Source organism: Peromyscus californicus, unplaced genomic scaffold, assembly GCF_007827085.1.
Source record: "Peromyscus californicus insignis strain IS unplaced genomic scaffold, ASM782708v3 Scaffold_19__1_contigs__length_69161282, whole genome shotgun sequence".
Taxonomy (NCBI): Eukaryota; Metazoa; Chordata; class Mammalia; order Rodentia; family Cricetidae; genus Peromyscus; species Peromyscus californicus.
In genome coordinates, this window is record NW_026294491.1 from 60363541 (window position 1) to 60386448 (window position 22908).

General features: G+C 41.7%; 1 protein-coding gene and 2 long non-coding RNA genes across 5 annotated transcripts in view; 2 read left to right on the forward strand and 1 right to left on the reverse strand.

Moving 5' to 3' along the window:
• The first annotated feature begins 57 nt into the window (after positions 1 to 57).
• On the forward strand, positions 58 to 3212 carry LOC128114954 (uncharacterized). Its single transcript, XR_008219947.1, has 2 exons — positions 58 to 660; positions 2663 to 3212. It is a non-coding gene; the product is annotated as an uncharacterized LOC128114954 (long non-coding RNA).
• A 78-nt stretch (positions 3213 to 3290) lies between these two features.
• On the forward strand, positions 3291 to 15524 carry LOC128114955 (uncharacterized). The gene is made up of 2 exons (XR_008219948.1): positions 3291 to 3360; positions 11896 to 15524. It is a non-coding gene; the product is annotated as an uncharacterized LOC128114955 (long non-coding RNA).
• Spats1 (spermatogenesis associated serine rich 1) overlaps positions 9017 to 22908 on the reverse strand; it is a 42236-nt gene continuing 28344 nt past the window's right edge. The window contains exons 8-9 of one of the 3 annotated variants that reach the window (XM_052745414.1): positions 17244 to 17359; positions 9017 to 10150 (exon numbers count right to left, since the gene is read on the reverse strand). In XM_052745414.1, coding sequence (XP_052601374.1) covers positions 10077 to 10150; positions 17244 to 17359 — 190 coding nt within the window. In that variant the 3' untranslated portion in view covers positions 9017 to 10076. Of the gene's footprint in view, positions 10151 to 16761; positions 17360 to 22908 lie in introns of those variants that run through there. The other 2 variants (XM_052745415.1, XM_052745413.1) reach the window with 2 other exon arrangements.

A 22908-nucleotide genomic window follows, 5' to 3' on the forward strand; every position in this document is an offset into this window, starting at 1 on the left:
CCTGTTTGGAATCCTAAGACTGACAGAAAATCATCAAACCGCTGGGGCCGGAGCGCCCGACGGCGTCGCGCGCAGGTCCGAGGCAGGTGGGAGCAAGACTAAACTCTCGCGAGAGGGCCGGGGTGGGCCCTGGCTGGGAGCGCCGTGCCGGGATTGGTCCGGGCGTCACGCGGGGGGAGGGGGGCGGCGACTGGGACTGTCGGGGGTGTGGCGCGCCAACCCGGGGTGAAGCCGAAAGCAGCCGCGTTGTGGTTTGCCGGAGCGCCATGTTGGGCGTCCCGGCCGGGAGGGCTCCACGGGATCCCGGGGGACGTGCCATGGGCTGCGGCGGTTCGCGTCCGGGAAGCGCCACCAGCCGGGCCGCCTGCTGACGTGCCCGCTGCCCCACGCGTTAGCTGCTGTCCCCCGACGGGCCACGCTAACTTGAGCGCCGCCCCCAGGGGGCTCGGGAAGATGTCCTGGAGACGCGCAGGAACGTGCGTGGTCACGCCCGCGGGTTTCGCTCCTCACTCGCGGCTGGGCCTCTGCGGGGCAACCTGGGTCCGTGGCGGGAGTCTGGCCCCTGTCGTCTGTGTTTTCACCTGAGGAAAGAGTGGAACTGAGGACACACGCACCCTTGTTCGTAAACTCAGACCACAGCTGCGGTTCCACAAAAGCTCGGTAAGGTGTCAGCTGTCCAGCGCTCTGCCGTCGCCTCTCCCCGTTACCCCGCGCAGACTTCTTCACTCTTAGACCAGAGCAATTATTTGACGCCACCCCGGGTCGCTAGGGAAATAGTAGCTCTTGGTTTTTTTGTTGGTGGCGGTGATTGTTTGCACTTCCGTTTGCCTCTTCTAGAAGACATGACGAATTTTCTGATTCGATTGTTGTTGTTTTTCCTTGAAATGGGAAATCAATAAAATGTCACTGCTTTCTGTGCAAAGGGAGGCAGTTGTAGTGTAGTGTTAAGAACATATGGGCCGAGCGGCAGTGGCACATACCTTTAATCCTAGCACTTGGGAGGTAGAGGCAAGTGGGTCTCTGTGAGTTCGAGGCCAGCCTGGTCTACAGAGAGAGTTCCAGGACAGGTTCCAAAGCTACACAGAGAAACCCTGTCTTTAAAAAAAAAAAAAAAAAAAAAAAAAAAAAGACTTAGAAGTAGGTCCTGGCCTCAACATGGTCCCTGGATTGAGAACATTCCCAAGTCATAGCTGCTTCCATAGTCCCCTTTGGGATTTAGCCATTGGAGTTAGGTTTCCAATATTTGTAAGCAAGAGTCCTAATAAGTCCACAGTTGGACCAGCCCTCTCCCAGAGTGCTTTCAAATAGAATATTCCAAAGGTCCATGCTATGTCCATATTTTGGGGACCCCCAAAAGACCACTATGGAGACCGAATCCCGTATGTAAAAGCAAAGAGCCTTTATTTCAAGCTGCGAGCTTGGTCTCTCTGTCCTACGCTGTGGTGAGAGCAGAGAGCCCTGAGCCCACTCAGGGCAGGATTTTTATCGTAGCAGAGGTTGGGTTGGGGGGATTTCCAGGGTCCAGGACCCTGATTGGCTGACAATTGTCTAGGAATATCTGTAAAACAAAAAATAGGTGTGTGCTAGACTCAAGGAAAGAGTGTCTCTTCCATAAGACATGATAATGTCATCTGCTAGAAAATTGTCTCAAAGGATTGGTGTTTTGAGAACAAGACACTCTTCTGCAACTGATGTAGATCTCCCATGTCTGTGGTGAGAATTAGAGTCAGACGCACCAACCCTGCCCCTTTTATTATGTGAATTGGGCCTCCGAGTCTTACCCAAGATACTTTTCCCCAAATGTCCCTCAGGAAATCACACAGAAAACTCCATAAATAAATGTTTCATGATTTCACTTCAAAAAACAAAAAAAAAAAGCAGCCGGGTGGTGGTGGTACATGCCTTTAATCCTAGCACTCAGGAGGCAGAGACAGGCGGATGTCTTGAGTTCAAGGCCAGGCTGGGCTACAGAGTTAAAGTTCCAGGAAAGACTCCAAAGCTACACAGAGAAACCCTGTCTCAATCCCCCCCCCCAAAAAAAAACAAGCACACAAACAAAACCAGCATTCCCCATCTTCCACTTTACCAAATTAAAGCCAATAAGACCTTGTTAGATAAGGAAATCTGTTTCTCCCTGTTGTATGTTGAAATACATCTCCAGATAGATATATTCACATCCTAACCCCTGGATGTACATGTGTTCACATTTGGAATACTGTAGATCAAGTTCAGATGAGATTATACTGGTATGGACCTAACTCTTTAGCCAGTGATCAGTGTCCTCATAAGAAAAGTGGCATGCACTTCTAATTCTTACCCCATTCACCAAACTTCCTCTTATTACATTGTGATTTTAAATTAAATGGTGATTTTAAGATTTTTTTTAAATCTTAGACAATCAGTGCCTAGATTCCTGTATGATTGGCCTGTGGCATGGGGGATCTGCTTTAAAATAATTTAGTTATGCACCAGAACATATACATATGAAAAGATTCATTGGAATGATTATGGCAGTTATTATAGCTGCCACAGTTACCACTGCAACTGCTACAGTGGCTTTAACTCCTTCCAGCCAAACTATAGCAACTGTAAATTCCTATTTTCAGAATAAATATTTTAAAATGGTGTTTGATAACTGACTGAACCCTTCTATGGTTTTCAGGACTGTGATGACTATTCTTAGTTGTCAACTTGACTATATCTGGAATGAACTACAATTCAAAAATGGAGGACACATCTGTGAGAGATTTTTCTACTTGGTTTGAAGTGGATGAATCTACTTCTTGTCCAGACCTTTGATCTGGGTCTTGAGGCAGGAAAGTACACCTTTAATATGGTCCATACCTTCTGTTGGAAGCCTATATAAGGGACATAGAAGAAGGAAGCTTTTGCTATTTGCCTGCTTGTTCCTCACCTTGCTAGCCCATCCATTCTTTCACTGGCATTGGTGCCTACTTCTTTGGGATTACAGCATATGCAGAAGACCAGGTGAAAACATCCAACCCTGTGGAACTGAGCAACTGCTGAATTCTTGGACTTTTCATTCACAGCTAGCCATTGTTGGAGTAGCTGGACTGCAGATTCTAAGTCATTCCATGAGACAGAGATTTATTCCATAAGTTCTTTGACTGTAAAGAACCCTAACTAATACAAATTTTGGTACCAGAAGTGGTTCTAGAGAAACAGACATATAAAGATGAATCTTTTAAGTATCTGGAATAGGCTTTTCAATTCACCAGCACCTTCAGCTACAGTCACTTTCTCTCCTGGGAGCTTGGAGAATGCTGAAAAGCCCATGGTGGTGAATTATATTACAAACTTAAAGAGTTAGATGCGTTTGATTATCCTGATTCACCAATTGTAAGTGGCAATGGATTTGATGACTCTGTATATGAAACTTTTGACAGTTTGGGGGAAAACAAGGAAAATGATGCTGCTGGTTGGTTGCTCTTAGCATCTCTGGATAAATTAATAAAGGATAGGAATGAGCTCCGTGATAAAATTAATCAACTTCAGAATATGATGAAGGACAACAAAAAACTTAGTGATAAAATTGACCAGCTCCAGATGCAAGTAAACAGTTTAAAGGTTTCTAAGTGTACCTTGGTAGAGAATCTTCTCTCCAGCAGCCACAGAGCTCAAGTTGTAGAAAATCAAACTGAAGCCCTCATAATAAGGTTGGCTGAACTACATCGAAAATTCAAGTCTCAGCCTCAGAGAGTGTCAGCAGTTAAAGTAAGGGCATTAATTGGTAAAGAATGGGATCCTGTAACCTGGGATGGGGATGTGTGGGAGGACCCTATTGAAGCTGAGAACTTTGAACCCTCAGATTTTCAAGGGTTTATCTCACCAGACGAAATAGTACCCTCAGCCCCACCCCTTGAAATACTACCTATTTCTCCTTTCATTGAGGAAATTAATCCTTCATTGTCTGATAAACCAGCAGTGACTTTCTCTGAAGAAAATGCCAGGCAAGACAATACTGCTGTCCCTCAAGGCCCACCAATAGTTGGCTCTCAACTTTTAACTGGACCTAAAGCAAAGCAGGCTCCTCAAGGGGAGATAGAAAGTGTAGTCCATGAGAAGCTGTGCTACACTACTAAAGAGCTAAATGAGTTTGCGAATTCATTCAAGCAGAAGTCTGGAGAATATGTGTGGGAATGGGTTTTAAGGGTGTGGGATGATGGTGGAAGGAACATAAAACTAGATCAGGCTGCATTTATTGAGATGGGCCCTCTGAGTAGAGATTCTAGGTTTAATATGGACGCTCGCACAGTTAAAAGAGGTGTCAAAAGTTTGTTTGAATGGTTGGCTGAAGCGTTTATCAAAAGATGGCCTACTGAAAAGGAGTTGGAGATGCCCGATATCCTTTGGTTTAGTGTTGATGAAGGAATTTTAAGGCTCAGGGAAATTGCTATGCTGGAGTGGGTATACTGTGTAAAACCTAATCCTCCTCAATGGGAAGGTCCAGAAGACATGCCCTTCACTAATCCCATAAGACGAAAAATAGTGAGAGGGGCACCTGAACATTTGAAGAGCTTTGTTGTCGCCCTTCTCCTTGTGCCAAACCTCAGGGTTGGAGATGCTGCTGCTCAATTGGATGAATTAAATACAATGGGTTTAATTGAGCCTCCAGATAGCAGGGGACAGGTGGCAGCACTGAATTACCTGAGGCACAAAACAGGTCTCATAATAGACTAACCAGTAATGGTCAGCACAGGCAAAGTAAATTTTATTTTGGCATGACTCATGGACCTTTGGTACTGGCTAATCAATCATGGTGTTTCCAGGCATCCAATCAATAAGAAGCCTACTGTATTTCTGTTTGATCTGGATAAGCAGAAAAATTCTCAAGTGAAAGAAAGGCTACATTGGATCTTGACAAAAGGCAGTCTTGGCTAGTGAATCAATTTCCACTTTGAGCCAGTTTACAGACCCAGAACCTCTTGAATGAAGGGGTGGCCAAGTTCCCCTGAGGAAGGACCCTGATAAGATACCTAAAAGTTTTACAGTTAAGTCTTTCTCCAGCCCTTTCCCAGAGGGACCTGCGGCCTTTTACAAGGGTAACTGTACACTGGGGGAAAGGAAACAATCAGACTTTCTGGGGTCAGTTGGATGCTGGATTGCCGCTGATTCCAGAAGATCCCAAAAAACACTGTGGCCCTCCAGTTAAAGTAGGGGCTTATGGAGGCCAGGTGATTAATGGAGTTTTGGCTGAAGTCTGACTCACAGTAGGTCCCCAAACTCATCCAGTGATTATTTCCCCAGTTCCAGAATGTGTAATTGGGATAGATATACTTAGAAGTTAGCAGAATTCTCATTGGATCCCTGGCCTGTGGAGTGAGGGCTATTATGGTTAGAAAGGCTAAATGTGAAGCCTTTAGATGCAACTGCCAAAGAGAATAATGAATCAAAAACAGTATCGCATTCCTGGAGGAATTGCAGAAATTAGTACCACCATCAAGGACTTGAAAGATGCAGGAGTGGTAGTTCCCACCATATCTCCTTTTAACTCTATTTGGCCAGTGCAGAAGACAGATGGATCATCATGTAAGTGCTCAACAAAAGGTGACTTCCTGGTAGGAGGAGGAGTTAATTAATCAAGTAGATAGCACAACCCATTCTATGGACTGTTAGCCTCTTTCCCCAGCCATTGCTGTCGGGCCCATGAACAAAGTGGTCATGGTGGCAGAGATGGGGATTATGCATGGGCTCAACAACATGGACTTCCACTCACCAAGACTGACCTAGTTACAGCCTCCGCTGAGTACCAGATCAGCCAACAGCAGAGACCAACACTGAGCCCCAGATATGGTACCATTCCCCAGGATGACCAGCCAGCAACCTGATGGCAGGTTGACAACATTGAATCACTTCCTCTGTGGGAAGGACAACACTTTGTACTTACTGGAGTAGATACTTATGGATTTGTCTTTCCTACACATAGTGCTTCTGCCAAAACCACCACCGTGGACTTAGAGAATGCTTGATCCACCGACATGGTATTCCACAAAGTATTGCTTCACCAAGGAACTCACTTCACAGCCAGATAAATGCAACAGTGGGCCCAAGATCATGGAATCCACTGGTCTTATCATGTTCCCCACCATCCTGAAGCAGCCAGCTTCATGGATGAAATGGCCTTTTGAAGTCACAGTTACAGGGCCAATTAGGTGGCAGTAGCCTGGAGGGCTGGGGCAGGGTTCTCCAAAAGGTGGTATATGCTTTGACTCAGCGTCCAATATGTGGTACAGTTTCTCTCATAGCAAGGATCCACAGATAGAGGAATCAAGAGGTGGAAAAGAGAATTGTTTCTCTCACTATCACCCCTAGGGACTCACTAGGAAAAATTTTGCTTCCTGTTCCCCATGACCTTAAGTTATGTTGGCCTAGAAGTTTTGGTTCCAAGGGGGAGAGTACTTCTACCAGGAATCACAACAAACATTCCATTGAACTGGAAGCTCAGCTTCCCTCTGGCCACTTTGTCCTTCTGATGTCCTTAAACCAACAGATTAAGAAAGGAATGACAGCCGGGCGGTGGTGGCGCACGCCTTTAATCCCAGCACTCGGGAGGCAGAGCCAGGCGGATCTCTGTGAGTTTGAGGCCAGCCTGGACTACCAAGTGAGTTCCAGGAAAGGCGCAAAGCTACACAGAGAAACCCTGTCTCGAAAAACCAAAAAAAAAAAAAAAAAAAAGAAAGGAATGACAGTGTTAGGGATGATTAGTCCAGATTACCAAAGGGGAAGTGGATTGCTTCTCCACAATCGAGATAAGAAAGATTATGTCTGGAATGCAGGAGACCTTTAGGGCAGCTCTTGGTGCTACCATGTCCTGTGATTAAAGTCAGTGGGAAACTACAACAGCCTAATACAGGCAGGACGACAGGATACAGACACATCAGAAATGAAGGTGTGGGTCACTCCTCCAGGAAAGAACCAAGACTTGCTTGCCGAGGGTGGAGGAAATACAGAATGGTAGTAGAGGAAGGTATTTATAAATACCAGCCAAGGCCATGTGACCAATTGTGCAAAAAAAAAAAAAAAAAAAAGATTATAGTTGACATGACATGAGTGTCTCTGCTGTATTTTGTTAAGAACATGTGTACAGATATTTGTGTTTTCTTTCAATTTCTTTATCATAACATGAATTAAGAGAATACTAATAGGATGTCCCCCAAGGGACACTGCCACCTGTTCTTAAATTTATAATGTATTTTCGCTTGTATGAGGGACAGTTTTATCAAGTTAGGTGTAATTATGACCTGATTAAATATATAATGCATTTGTGATTGTATGTGGGATAGTTATGTTTAGGCATTTATTATGACCTGGTTGTTGTTTTCATTTGGAAATTAATCATGAATAAGGAGATATGTTTGTGTGTCGAGATGGACTTGTAATGGCTATTCTTGGTTGTCAACTTAACTATATCTGGAATGAACTATAATCCAGAAATGGAGGGCACACCTGTGAGAGATTTTCTGCTTGGTTTGAAGTGGATGAATCCACTTCTCATCCAAACCTTTGAGGTAGGAAAACACCTCTGATCCAGATCTTGAGGTAGGAAGACACACCTTTAATATGAGCCATATCTTCTGCTGGAAGTCTATATAAGGACATAGAAGGAAGCTTTTGCTCTTTGCCTGCTTGTCCTCACCTTGCTAGCCCATCCATTCTTTCACTGGCTTTGGCGCCTACTTCTTTGGGATCACAGCATATGCAGAAGACCAGCTAAAACATCCAACTTTGTGGGACTGAGCAACTACTGAATTCTTGGACTTTGTATTCACAGCTAGCCATTGTTGGAGTAGCTGGACTGCAAGTTCTTAGTCATTCCAATAAGTCCCCTATATATAGAGAGAGAGTGAGATTCATTCCATAAGCTCTCTGACTCTAGAGAACCCTGACTAACACAAGGACTAAATCTTAGGGTATGATCTTTTACAGGTACAGCCATTCTGTTTGTCTTCCTTCTCAAAGTCTTATCGTGCCTTTGCCAACTTTTCAGAAGGAAAAATGAAGTAGTACAGATTCAGACTGTCCCTATAGTACACCATGCCTTGACCAGTTCTTTACCAGTGCCCACCTAAATAAACATTTTTTTTCTTTAATAAAACAAAAAGGAGAAACTGGGAGTGCATATAAAAAATATATTCTAAGAGAATGGAACTTTTACTGGACCTCAAAGCCAGAGTTAATAATACACTTTGAGGTTACTTAAGACTGCTATCCTACTGTGTGCTCAGCCTGTTTAATCTGCCTTTAAGAGAACAATGTAAAAGCCAACTTTACTTGCCTTAGATTTCCCATGTGATCAATTTTTGATTTTTTGTTATGTTTTGTTGGTTTTTTTGTTTGTTTTTAGTTTGGAATGGGTTTGTTGTTTTTGAGACTAGGTCTCTATGTAGCCCTGGGTGTCCTGGCACTCACTATGTAGACCAGGCTGGCCTCCAACTCAAAGAGATCTTCCTGCCTCTGCCTCCCAAGTGCTGGGATTAAAGGCATGTACCACCATGCCCAGCCCATATGATCAACTTTTGTAGGTTAAGCTAATACATAGCTGTAAACAGAGGCTGAGTTTTTTGTCCCACCTGTTCCCAAACACCCGGCAGCCACTTCCCAAATTACCACACAGAGGCTTATATTATAAATGTTCGGCCATTAGCTAAGGCTTATTACTAACTAGCTCTTACAACTTAACCCATTTCTATTAATTCATGTACTGCCCTGAGGCTCATAGCCTTTACCTCTATCCCATTTTGTATGTCTGATTTGTACTCCATCTGGATCTAGACTCTCAACCCCGCCCTTTTTCATCCCCCCTTAGTTTGGTTTTTCTGCCTAACCTTATCCTGCCTGGCCAAAACAGCTTTATTATTAACCAATTAGAGTAACACATTCCTAGTGTACAGAAGGATCATCCCATGGTATTTCCCCCTTTCTGTCTAATCAAAAAGGAAGGTTTTAACTTTAACATAGTAAAATTACATATAACAAAAAAGTTATCAAGCAAGAATTATAGTTACAATATCCAGTCTATTTTTATTTGACAAAATTAGAGAAAACATTCAATTACCATCTTATATTATCTTGGTGAGTCTAAAACTTTATCTCTAACTTACTCTTTCATCATAACTAAAAAAATTATAACTATGACTATCTAGTCTTCAACTCCATCAAAGACCCCCAAAAGGATGAAATGTTACCTAATGACAGACGTTAGGCTGCCTGGACAGTCACCCAAGGTTTCTCTCTAACTTTGGGGCATCCATCTTCAGCCTGCAGGCCTAGAATATCTGACAGACTTATCTGTGAAGCAGAAATTTTGAAGTACTGTCCTACTTTGTCTTGGCAAAGTTCAGCAATCACCTCCTTTTGTGTTCTGCTTGTCTAATTTGGACAGCATACTGTCAACAGTCAAGGCAAGGACAGTTTCTTGCCCACTGGCTAACTTTTGCCACAAAGAATGTAAACTCCAGTGCTGCCAGGAGCAGATATCTCATTGTCATGAAAAGCCTTAGGTCATTAAACATATTAAATGCCATATTCTATAGGTCTTTGAAGTGTTTGAAGACCATCTATCTAAATATATCTGTGTATAACTTGAAAACATATCTAACCTGACTATAAGTTTGACTATTATAGATGACTATTAATTTGTATTTCTTAATTATACATTACATTTTTAATTGAGCTGTATAAACACAATATCTTAAACAGGAGTAAAAATGTACATACAGTAACAGAAATAACTTTAAATTTTTATCAATAAACTAAAATCCATACCATCTTTTTTTTCATCATAATAATATACCCTTTTCCCCATCATTTCTGTATCATATCCCGCTTTCTTCTTTTAGAAAGAGATTGGCTATGACCAATAACAATTTGTAACCAAACCCCCTAAACAAAGACAAACATCCATAATCCATTTTGGGGGTATGTAGGTGTAGTTTTTTAGGCTACTTCTGGCTGATTGGGGGTGCTGGTAATCTTATAGGGACCCCTGAGAAAATTTAGGATTATGGTTAAGTTCTGACTGGAGTATTCTGTGAGACTGGACTGGATCATCTTAGTCAGTAGCCTTGAAGCTGTTCTGGATGCTGGATCATCTGGGCCATCATATTCATTGGTGTCTCGTCCTCTTGCTCTGAAAATATATAAACTTTTAAAGGTAACATACATCTCTGTATTAATACAAATATAAACTGCATTGTACATAAGCCAGTCAAACATAATTTTTTGTTTTATGTCTGAACAGGTAAAATACACGTCACATGTTTTGTAGTTGCTTTAGGTTTATTTTTCCATGTTTGTAGTTACGATTTCAGGGGGTCTTCCTCAATCAAACCTGAATTTTCTTAACCCAGAATGAATCCATAGCCTCTCAATTCCTGTGGAAAGAAAAACATAACCTCTTCCCCAAAGTAACATAGCTTATGACTTAAACTTTGGAATCAAGATTTTTTTTAAATATATAGGTTGGTTTAATTTAGTACCTTTTACAAACAAATGTCTCTTAGTAGTTACCATTTGCCCATTAATAGTCAAAAATCTAAAGAAAACACTAGAATATAGAATCCAGACTCTGTGTATTTCCATCTTTACATGGCTTATAATTTTGTTATTACTCTATTTCTTTTTTAAGGACTTTATTTTTAAATTATTTTTAAACATATGACTGTCTCTACCTTTTCTCTTTCCCAAGGCCTACACATATTTTTCAAACATACTGTGACCTATTTAGAGGCCTTTTTGTCTAAATCTGTCTTTACTGTGTATCTTTAACCCCTTTTTTCTGTGTGAGCAAAAGCCTTAAACCCACTGCGCACTCTGTACTGCGACTTGTGGGAGACGGATAATCAGCCATGTTGCAGTTCAAGCTGCACTGCACAGAGCAGCCAGGGGACGGGGACACGTCTCTGTACTATGGCCCACATGAAAGACATGAACTAAGAAGCTGCTCTTGGCTCCATTTTTTTATGTCTAGAACCCCCCCCCCTTTTTTTAAAGCTTTCTCAGGCTTTATGTGGATGAACATGCGGCACATTGGAGTGCCATATGTAAATGGAGGCTGAGGTTTTTGTCCTGCCTGTTCCCAAATACCTGGCAGCCACTTCCCAAATTACCACACAGAGGCTTATATTAATTATAAATGTTCAGCCATTAGCTCAGGCTTATTACTATCTCATACAACTTAACCCATTTCTATTAATCCATGTCCTGCCCTGAAGCTCATAGCCTTTACCTCTATCCCATTTAATTTTGTATGTCTGACTCGTTCTCCATCTGGCTCGAAACTCTTCCAACCCTGCCCTTCTTCATTCCCCCCCCCCCCCACAGTTTGGTTTTTCTGCCTAACTTTGTCCTGCCTGGCTACCAGCCCAAACAGCTTTATTATTAACCAATTACAGCAATACACATTCACTGTGTACAGAAGGATCATCCCACAGCACACAGCTGTAATCTTGAGATATCTACTCTTCCATGCTCCTGACCCAAGAATCATGCATGTCTGTACATGTATTGTGATAACCATTTGCTGGAAACAGCTGATAGGCTGAAAATAATCTTATAAAATGAATATCCATAAATGTTGAAGACAACATTCAGATATTGCTTGATAGAAATAGAAGTGACTTGGATACACAACATAAACAGTATGTGGAGAATGAGGCAGTTGTAGGGGATGATGGTTCAAAGACAAAGAGCACCTAATTTTGCCAGCAAACACTAGAGCAGTGGTTCTCAACCCTCCTAACACTGCGACCCTTTAAATACAGTTCCTCCTGTTGTGACTCCCAACCATAAAATTATTTTCATTGCTACTTTATAACTAATTTTGCTACTGTTATGAATCATAATGTAAATATCCGTGTTTTCTGATGGTCTTAGGTAACCCCTGTGAAAGGGTCACTCGACCCCCAAAGGGTTGTGAGCCACAGGTTGAGAACTGCTACACTAGAGGTAAGAGAGTCATGAAATGCACTCTTCCCCTGAACCTCCAAGAAGGACCCAACCCTGTGAACAACTTGTTTTCCAACTCTTGCTCTGAAGTCAAGAGAGAATCCATTTCTTTTTTTCAAAGATTTTTATTTTTTTTTAAATGTGTATGGGTGTTTTGCCTGCATGTATGTCTGTGCACATTTGTGCAGTACCCAAGGAGGCCAGATGATAGCTTTGGATCCCCTAGAATTGAAGTTACATACTGTTGTGAGCCACCATGTGGGTGCTGGGACCAAAACCTGGGTCCTCTAAAAGATAAATCATTGCTTGTAACAGCTGGGCCATCTCTCCAGCCCAGAACCCACTTTTCTTTTTTTAATGCCATGGCAGCTCTAGAAGATAATATACTTTTCTTTTTCATTTTTAGATTTATTCTTTTTATTTGAAGCATATGAGTGTTTTGCATGCATGTATATTAGATGCCCTGGAACTGGAATTACAGACGGTTGTGAGCTACCAGGTAGGTGCTGGGAATCAAACTCAGGTCCTCTATAAGAATGGTATACACTCATAACTGCTGAGCCATCTCCCCAGCTCTTCTTTGCTTTTTTCAAGAATTTCCAAATTGATCTGACACAGAAACCCTTTTTCAAATAATACCTATGCAAGAAGCACAATTGGGGAGAGTCCAGAAATTTGGTAAGACACTAGTAGTCTCCCTAACTTAAAAGGAAATCTGGAAAGACACTAGTGGTCTCCCTAACTTACAAAGGAATTTTAGGCTACATCTTTCTCCATTTTGCCACCGTAATCACCTGGAACTGGATCTGACTAAATTGACATTTACTTACCTGAGGAAAATACCTAAAATATCTGTTTCTATCTCACCTGTTGTTTTTTTGTTTTGTTTTGTTTTGTTTTACTATTTTCAATTTTATTTATTACGGGGAGGGATGCTGCAGCCACAGCATATATGTGGAGGTCAGAAGAGAATTTCCAGGAGTTGGTTCTTCCCTTCCACAGTGGCTTCCAGAGATCAAAATCATGTCACTAGGCTTGCTCGGTAAGTGCTTTTACTGCTGAACCATGTTAGCAGCCCTCACCTATCTTTTAACACCAAGAAACTAAACAGAAAAAGGCTAAAATTAGGGATGAAAGTCAACAGCAGCATCAAGGCATAGTTAGGAAGAGTATTAGTCACCACCCATAGTCCTCATAATCTCCCCCAAATAAGTGTACTCAATTTAAGACAAGCTCTCTAGCTCCACCCCCAGCCCCCAGATTGGCATTCCTAGACCCTTCCTCTCCTTTACTCATTAGCCACCACTGGGCAAACTGGTGTCCTAGTGTCTTTACTGCAAAATGAATTGCATGCACCCTGCCATGGTAATTAATACCATATTGCAAAACATTCTTCAAGATTTATTTTTTATTTATGTGTATATGTGCGTGCATGTGTATGCAACACGTGTGAGGATATCCGATGTGGCCAGAAGAAGTTGCTGGAGTTACAGGGGGTTGTGAGCCTCCCGACTTGGGTGCTGACAACTGTACTCTTGTCTTCTGGAAGAGCAGCAAGCACCCTTAACCGTGGAGCCATCTCCCCAGTCCCTGCAAAACAGTCTGAGTCACCTAATCTGGCTTGAGTTTCAGCTACCAGCCCTTCCTTGTGGTGGTTCCAGTTGTAGTTTTTCTTTTTTTTCTTGAGTTCATCTCTATGGGTCTCATTTCTAGAGTTTCCTGTGCCCTGAGGTGGGACAGTGTTCCCAAAGAGAATCTGCTTTTCCTCAGGCCCTAGGGATTCAAGAGTCATTTGAATTCATTCTCTGTTTGGGACCAATGTCCTAATCTGGTCATTAAAACTAGACCCCAAAACCATATGTCTCACAGGGGTTTTCTTTTTCACATGCATATACTTAGCCCCCAGACTTTTATGCCAACTGTATCATAGGCCCTTTCATCAGTGTGTATCACAGGCATTTTAAAATCAGTTTGCCCAATATTTGTTGCAAAATACTTGTTTAACTATGTAAAGATGGGTTGCATTTGTTTAATTATGTAAAGCTGTGTTGCTGTCTTACCTTGCCTGCCTAAGGCACCTGATTGGTCTAGTAAAAAGCTGAATGACCAATAGCAAGGGAGGAGAGATAGGCAAACATTCCAGGCAGGAAGAATAAATACGAGGAGGAATTTAGGCTCGGGAGAAAAGAAAGGAGAAAGAAAAACAGACACCAGGGACAGACAGACAGACAGACACAGAGGAAGCAGGAAAGTAGGACATACAAAATGAAAGAAAGGTTAAAAGCCCAGAGGCCAAACATAGATGAACAGAAACAGGTTAAATTAAGTTAAAAGAGCTAGTGGGACAAGCCTAAGCTAAGGCCTGGCATTCATAATTAATAATAAGTCTCCAAGTCTCTGGAAGCTGGTTGGTGGCCCAAAGAAAAGTTCAACTACAGATGTTGAACTTCTCCTGGAAAACTTGTGTTACACATGAATTTCTTATTTCAGGAAATAGTACCAGATTGATGTTTGTGGGTATGTAGGAAGCTTACTCAGCAATGGGTAAATAGGGGTTGAGATTTAGCTTACAAACAGTTCACTTGTATATCCCCCAGCTGTGCCCAATGAGAAGGAGGTGTGTTTTGTTTCCTAATTATACAGTGATGCACTCTGGGTTACACACGGTCCTATCTCCCTCCCTGTGACCACTTTTCCTCCCCTCACCCACAACTAAATCATCCCAAAGGCTCCCTTAGGCCCTCCATCTCCTATGTCCTCTCTCTTATGGTCACATTAAGCTGCTGAATCTGGATAATATGAACACAGAATTCTGAGTTCTATTTGAAATTCTATTAAAGAAGAACTCATTTTAATGCAGTTATGCTTTGACCATCCATTCTGGCCTCATTTTCTAGCAGAAGTCTCTGTTTTTACTCCAGTCTCTCACAGAGTTTACAGGGAGGAGCCTCGGCATACAGAAACTCAAGGCAGCAGTAGTCTTCCAGATACTTAGTGTGAGATCAGACCATCACTCTGCATTGGAAGGACACCAGCCATCTCTCTGACTTCCCTGTCCTTTTCCAAATCCACTGGGAAGCTGGCCCATCAGGTCACTAAAAAGTGCACCACCCATGTCTGGCATATTCCTCAGTCAAGGTGTAGGTGTGTTCATGTGTTCAGATATATTGTCTGGATTGTCCAACAAAGCAAGAAGAGTCTGAAGAGCTGCTGCATGGCATTAGGAGCAAAACTCTAAAATACTTTGCCATGTCAAGTTCTATAAACAGTCCAACCAAACTAATCCTTCACACCAAAAACTTGGAAAGTACTGGGGGATGCTATAGAATGTCCATAAATCTTTTATGGAGTTGTGGAGTTTAATGTTGCTATAGTTTGGATATGGCTTGGTCCCTATAGTGATTGGCCATATTGTGGTGATAGATTTAGAAGATTGTCTGTTTCTGAGGATGTTTCCAGAGACATTTAACAGAGGAGAGAAACCCACCCTGCATGTGAGCAATATCATCCCATGGGCTAGAGTCATAGGTAAAATAAAAATGAGAAATCCAGCTGAGCACCAGCGTTCCTCTCTCTCTCTCTCTCTCTCTCTCTCTCTCTCTCTCTCTCTCTCTCTCTCTCTCTGTTTTTCCAGTTGTAGATACAATATGACCAGCTGCTTTATAGTACTGTTGCTGTACGTTCCCTGACATGATAAGACTATATTCCTTCAAACTGTAAGCCAAAATAAACCTTAAGTTGCTTCATCTGATACAGCAATGAGAAATGAAACTAATACAGACACAAAGACATGGAAAATTGACTAGAGGCTTGCATCACCACCATCTGGCACTCAGGAGGCAGAGGCAGGCAGATCTCTGAGTTTAAGGCCAGCCTGGTCTACAGAGTGAGTTCCAGGACAGCCAGGGCTACACAGAGAAACCCTGTCTCGAAGGAAGGAAGGAAGGAGGGAGGGAGGGAGGGAGGGAGGGAGGGAGGGAGGGAGGAAGGAAGGAAGGAAAGGAAGGAAGGAAGGAAGGAAGGAAGGAAATTGTATAGGACTTTGACAGTGCAAGGCGTAAAGGGAAGCGATTTAGTGGGAACTGTCCATGTAAAAGGTAATGCTGGTCTGGTCGCAAGGAGTCTTTAAGGAGGAGATTAGATCCTTTAGGAGGGGAGCATCAGGGAAGGAAGTGGGTCACTGGAGCAGACCTCCTGGCTTTATGCCCTGGTCCTTCTTCCTGCTCACATTTGGACTGTGGATACAGTGTGAGCAGCCAGCCTCCTGCTCCCACCACAGTGCCTTCCCTGCCTGCAGCCATGTCTTCTCCACTGTGGCTGACTGGATCCCTCTGGCACTGTGAGCCAAAAACCCCTTTTTCCCTTAAGTGGCAAGAAGGCAGTGCCTCACCAAATACCAAATCCACCAGCAGCTTGGCCTTGGATTTCCCAGCCTCTAGAACTATGAGATGGAAGTTCCTTTTGTTTATAAACTACCCAGTCTCTAGTATTCTGTTGTAGCAGTCTGAGGAATCTACCTGTTACCACTGACCTACAGGCATTCTTCAGAAAACAAATGAGTAAAACCAAATGTGAGCTGTATATTAATTACTGTCAGTGCTAAATACCTTGCATTGGAAATTTGCATACCCTGGGTAGAAAATACCCACCACTTCGAGAGACACACGCTTGAGGTATGAGGTCTGAAAGTGTAAAGGATTATGATGTGTGTCACTAGCTCCCAAGTGGGTCAAAAAACAGTAAGAGGGAGAGAACTGGGATAAATGCTGTCAGTGGTAGAATCTAGATGAAAGATATGCTGCTGTCTACTTTATGGTTGGTGCAACTTCTCTATACATTTTGAAAGTTTTTACAGTTGACAGTTAAACAAGGCAAATCATAGTGATCCCTCACTAGAGTCAGATAACTGGTTTAGGACAGAGACAATGCCAAAAACAAAGACTAGAAAAACCCAGCAATGGCAGAGGCTGGCTGGAGGTCAGTCAGTGCATGCTTGGGTGCTCATTTCTGCTCAGGGATGTCTTGGAAAGTTGGAAGCACCTGTGAATAGAGGTACAGCATTAAAGAGTGTGTTCCCTTACAAGCCCAACAGGTCTAAACCAACACATTCAATGCTCAATGCATGGTGGGGACCTCTGCCCAGAGGACCCCTTGAGGAAGAAGACACACCCACTCCAGGAGAGGCTCTGCCATCTCTGAGCTCCAAATGAAGCCTCCCAAAAGACTGTTCTTCTGAACTCCAGGTTTTATCATTTTTTGAGATTTCTTGCACCTACCAGAGGAGAAAAAACTGTGTAGAAAGGGTGGTGGTGGCTGCCAGTTGTCTAGCTCCTCGACTTCTTTGATCTCATTCTTCAAGTTGTTGGCCTTCTCCTTCTCCCAGAAAGGCAAGCTGGAGGAAAAACACAATCCTGATGAGTTTGAATGTATGCCATGTTAAATTTACAAACACCACCAATAGATAAGGCACTACATGCCCACAAAATTAAGGAGGCCTCCACATCAGGGGGCTGGGGTAATTGAGTAAAGTGTAGTCAGACTTTCCTTTGGGCAACCAGCTCACAGATAATGAAATGGAGACTTGTTAATTATGAAAGCTCATTCTTAGCTTAGGCTTGTCCCACTAGCTCTTACAACTTAAATTTGCCAGCTTTTATTAATCTATGTTTTACCATGTGGCTTTTTACCTTTCTTTCATTCTGTATATCCAACTCCCTCCATGTCTCATTGGCATCTCCTCTGTGCCTTGATTATCTCCTCCTATTTCCTCTCTCTGCCTAGAAGTCCTGCTAATACCTCCTGCCTAGCTATTAGCTATTCAGCTCTTTATTAAACCAATCAACAGCAATATATCTTCATACAGTGCACAAATATCCCACAACATTTCCCTCTTTTGTCTAAATAAAAAGGAAAGGTTTTAACTCTAACCTAGTAAAACTATATACAATAAGAACAATTATCAAGTAAGAATTACATTCACAATGTTTAGTACATATGTATTTGGCAAATTCAGAGACATTATTGTGTTATCTATCCTATATTGAGTCCAAAGTTTTATACCTAAACCATTTTCTATCATAACTTGTATTACCATCCTAAAAATATATTTTTAAACCTAAAACCATCTTAGATAAACAACTTAAGCTTTTATGTTTCTTAACCTTATAAACTTTTTATCGCTTATGTAAGTTTTTTTTCTGAATTTGGTAACACTGAAAACTGTATACTATCTAGTCTTCAATCCCTATCAGAGAACCAAGAAGAATAAAATAGTACCTGAGTAAACAGGAAGTATAGAACAAGCAACTTCCAAAACTATAGAAATGACAGAAACAGCTGGGCGCCTAGTCAGTCACCCAAGGTTCCTCTGTAATGTTGGGGCATCCACCCTTGGCCTACAGGCCTAGAATATCTGACAGACTTTCTTGTGAAGCAGGAATTTTGAAGGACTGTCCTACCTTGTCGTGGCAAAGTTCAGCAGTTGCCTCCTTTTGTGCCCTGCTTGTCTAATTTGGACAGCATATTGTCAGCAGTCAAAGCAAGGGCAATTTCTTGCCCAAATGGCTAGCTTTTGGCACAAAGAATGCAAACTCTGTATGGAGGTTCTTTGATGCCCACCATCCTTTTTTTTTTTAAATAAATTGGTGCTGCCAGGAGCAGACATGTCTCATTGTCATGAAAAGCCTTCTATTATTAAAACATCTTTTTTTTTTTTTGGTTTTGTTTTGTTTTGTTTTTTTGGTTTTTCGAGACAGGGTTTCTCTGTGTAGCTTTGCGCCTGTCCTGGAACTCACTTGGTAGCCCAGGCTGGCCTCGAACTCACAGAGATCCGCCTGGCTCTGCCTCCCGAGTGCTGGGATTAAAGGCGTGCGCCACCACTGCCCAGCTTATTAAAACATCTTAAATGCCATATTCTGCAGGTCTCTGAAGTGTTTGAAGTTTATATGTCTATATAAAATATATCTGTTTGACCTTGAAAGCATACCTAACATGGCCACAAATTTGATTGTTAGATGACTAACTACTAACCTATATTTCTCTAATTATCCTAAATAGTTTGTAATAATAAGTTTCAAGGACTAGAAATTTGGCTCTGCCTCCCGATGTTACCTTTTTAAATGAGCTCATATGTACAATACTTTAAAAAAGAGTAGAAACATATATACAGTATAACAAAAATAACCTTAAATTTGTATCAATATACAAAAACCCATACTAATGTAAAATATTTGAGACAAGTTCAAAAGCAGACTCAACAATCCACCCTCTTATCCTAGCATTTCTGTATTATAACCCCCTTTTTCCTTTTAGAAAGAGATCCCTGAATTTAATCTCCTTTGTTCAGCTTCTTATTTGACCATGACCAACAACTGATAACCAACAGCTCCCCCTCCCCCCCCAAACAATGATAAACAGCCACAGTCCATTGAATGACCAAAAACTACCCACTCCACCTCTTGGGAATGTGGGTGTTGTGTAGACTGCTTCCTGCTATCTGGGGGTGACAGCATCTTTAGGGGACCCTGAGAAAATTGGGATAATGGTCAAGTCCTGGGAAAGCTGGCTTGTCCAGTCTCAGTGTAATGGGCTTATCTGAAGTTCTGGATGGATAGTCTGTGAGGCTAGACCATCTCAGCCAGCAGCTTTGAAGTTGTTCTGGATTCAGAATTTTGAGAAAACTTCAACAGAGGCATTCTGAGAGCTGGATCACTTGGTCTACTTGTCTTTATTGGTTCTAGTTCTTTTTTTCTGACACATAAACTTTTAAAGGATATATGTGAGATATATATATATATCTATATATATATATATATATATATATATCACAACAGTAAAGTGATTGCCATGCAGCCACAAGGACCTGAGTTCAATCCCCAGAACTCACATAACAAAGCAGGATGTGGTGGTGTCTACTTGTAATCCCAGCACTGGAGAAGGCAGAGAGAGGCAGATACTAGTGGCTCTCTAGCCAGCCAGCCTAGCCCAGTCAGCAAACTTCAGGGCAGTAGAGAGACCCTGTCTCAAAATAAAAAGATGGCCAACACCTAAGGTTGACTTCTTTTTTTTTTTTTTTTTTTGGTTTTTCGAGACAGGGTTTCTCTGTGTAGCTTTGCGCTTTTCCTGGATCTCATGCTGTAGACCAGGCTAGCCTCGAACTCACAGAGATCCGCCTGCCTCTGCCTCCCGAGTGCTGGGATTAAAGGCGTGCGCCACCACCGCCCGGCCTAAGGTTGACTTCTAATCTCCACATGCACACGTTCAAACATAAGTGCACACACACACACACACACACACACACACACACACACACACAGATGAAATAAGTAAACTATATATATATATATATATATAAGTATTTTAAATATATATAAGTATATATATTTAAAAAGGCAGACCTAAATACAAAAGCAAAAGAATGACAAGATATATCAGCTAAATGCAATTGAAAGAGAATGAGAAGTGTAATCTTAATATTTACATATGTGGATAATGAGAGTAATGCAATTATATAAAACTCATTCATCCAATGACATGGGAAATAAAAGGCCACCTGCAAATTTTGTTTCATAATTGAGGAAATGGACAATCCAAGCAGACAGAGCACAATGTTCTCAACAAGCCAGAGATAAGTCATTACAGAAGCTTTGAGGTACGGAAACAGCAGGGCAAAGCTGTGGGAAGGGAGGAGCTGCATAGAAAATGAGCTTCCAAAATGTATGCAGCAGTCCCCTTGAGCTTTGCTGGATGTTAGGACATGCGTGCATAGGGCAGGATGCCATAGAACAATAAAGTAGTCTATTGTGAGCTGTGCTGGATAGTTTTATGTCAACTTGACACAAGCAAACATCATCTGAGAGCAGGGAACCTCAATTAAGAAAATGTCTCCATAAGATTGGTTGTAGGCAGGCCTGTAAGGTATTTTCTTAATTGGTGACTGATAGGGGAGGGCCCCCAGCCCATTCTCGGTGGTGCCATTCCTAGGCCAGTGGTCCTGGGTTCTATAAGGAAGCAAACTGAGCAAGCCAGTAAACAACTCCCCTCCATGGCCTCTACATCAGCTCCTGCCTCCATGATCTTGCCCTGACTTTCTTTGGTGATGAACAGTGATATGGAAGTATAAGCTGAATAAACCTCTAACTAAGATATTAGCTGAATTCTTTCCAGCTCTCACAGAAGACTGAAAAATCCTTCTATATCTCACCAACTAAGTTGAAAACTCTTCATTGATTACTCCAAGCATTTTGTAGAGACTCCAAAGGGAATGGTTAGTTACTCTAAACTTAGAGAAGTCCTAACAATAGTCAAAACATCCTCAAAAGCATCACCACTTCAAAAACTAAATATCAAAATATCATACCAAATTGAAAATGATTGTCAGAATAAAGCTGAACGTTCTTTAAAAGATAACAAAGCCCAGATACTCAACACCATAAAATCACAATGTTCTATATCCAAGCAAAAATTACTAGTCTTGCCAAGACAGGAAACTGTGATCAATAATCAGATGAAAAAATCAGTAACAACAGACCTAGCAATGACAGAAATCATTTATTGAACAAAAATACCAACACAACTATGATAACTGTGCTGAAGTATTTAAGGAAAACAAGTGAATCAATAAAAGATATAAAAAAAAAATCAGATGGGGAGCCAGTCAGATAGCTCAGTCGATAAGGGCACTTGCCAACAAATGTGACAGCCCAAGTTCCATCCCCAGGACCCACACATACATACACACAATAAATAATGTTAAAAGTCACACAGAACTTCTAGAAATTAAAAATATTAAGCCAGATATGGTGGTGCATAATCCCAGCACTCAGGAGACAGAGGCAGGTAAGTCTGTGAGTTTGAGACCATCCTGGTCTACAAAAAGAGTTCCAGGACAGTCAAGGCTGCACAGAGAAACCTTGACTTGAAAAACCAAAACCAAAAAAAAAAAAAAAAAAAAAAAAAAAAACAGTGACAGAAGGAGGTGTAGCTCAGTTGGTAGAGTGCTGTTGTAGCATGCAAGAAGCTGTGGCTTGATCCGCAGTACCACATAAACCAAGTATGACAATGCCTGTAATCCCAGCACTTGGAAGGTGCAAGCAGGAAGATCAAAAATTCAAGGTCAGGCTGGAGAGATGGCTCAGCTGTTAAAGGCTAGGCTCACAACTGAAAATGCAAGGTCATCTTTGGCTACATAGTGAGTTTAAGGTCAGTCTAATCTACATGAGACCCTGTCAAAGAAGAAAAAAAAAACAATAGGCTCTAGATAAGGTTTTCAACTGCATAGAGACACAATCTCAATATAGTATTAGCTAGAGCAAAAAGACAACAAAAGATCAAAAGGATATAAATTGGAAAGGTAGAAGTCAAATTTTCACTATTTGCAGACGATATGATAGTATACATAAGTGACCCCAAAAATTCTGCCAGGGAACTCCTACAGCTGATAAACTCCTTCAGTAAAGTGGCAGAGTACAAGATCAACTAAAAAAAAAATCAGTAGCCCTAATATATACAAATGATAAAAGGGCTGAGAAAGAAATCAGAGAAACATCACCCTTTACAATAACCACAAATAATATAAAATACCTTGGGGTAACACTAACTAAACAAGTGAAGGACCTGTATGATAAGAACTTTAAGTCTCTGAAGAAATAAATTGAAGAAGATATCAGAAAATGGAAAGATCTCCCATGCTCATGGATAAGTAGGATTAACATAGTAAAAATAGCAATCTTATCAAAAGCAATCTACAGATTCAATGCAATCCCCATCAAAATCCCAACACAATTCTTCACAGACTTGGAAAGAACAATACTCAACTTCATGTGGAAAAACAAAAAACCCCAGGAGAGCTAAAAGAATCCTGTACAATAAAGCAACCCCTGGAGGCATCACCATCCCTGACCTCAAGCTCTACTATAGAGCTATAGTAATAAAAACAGCTTG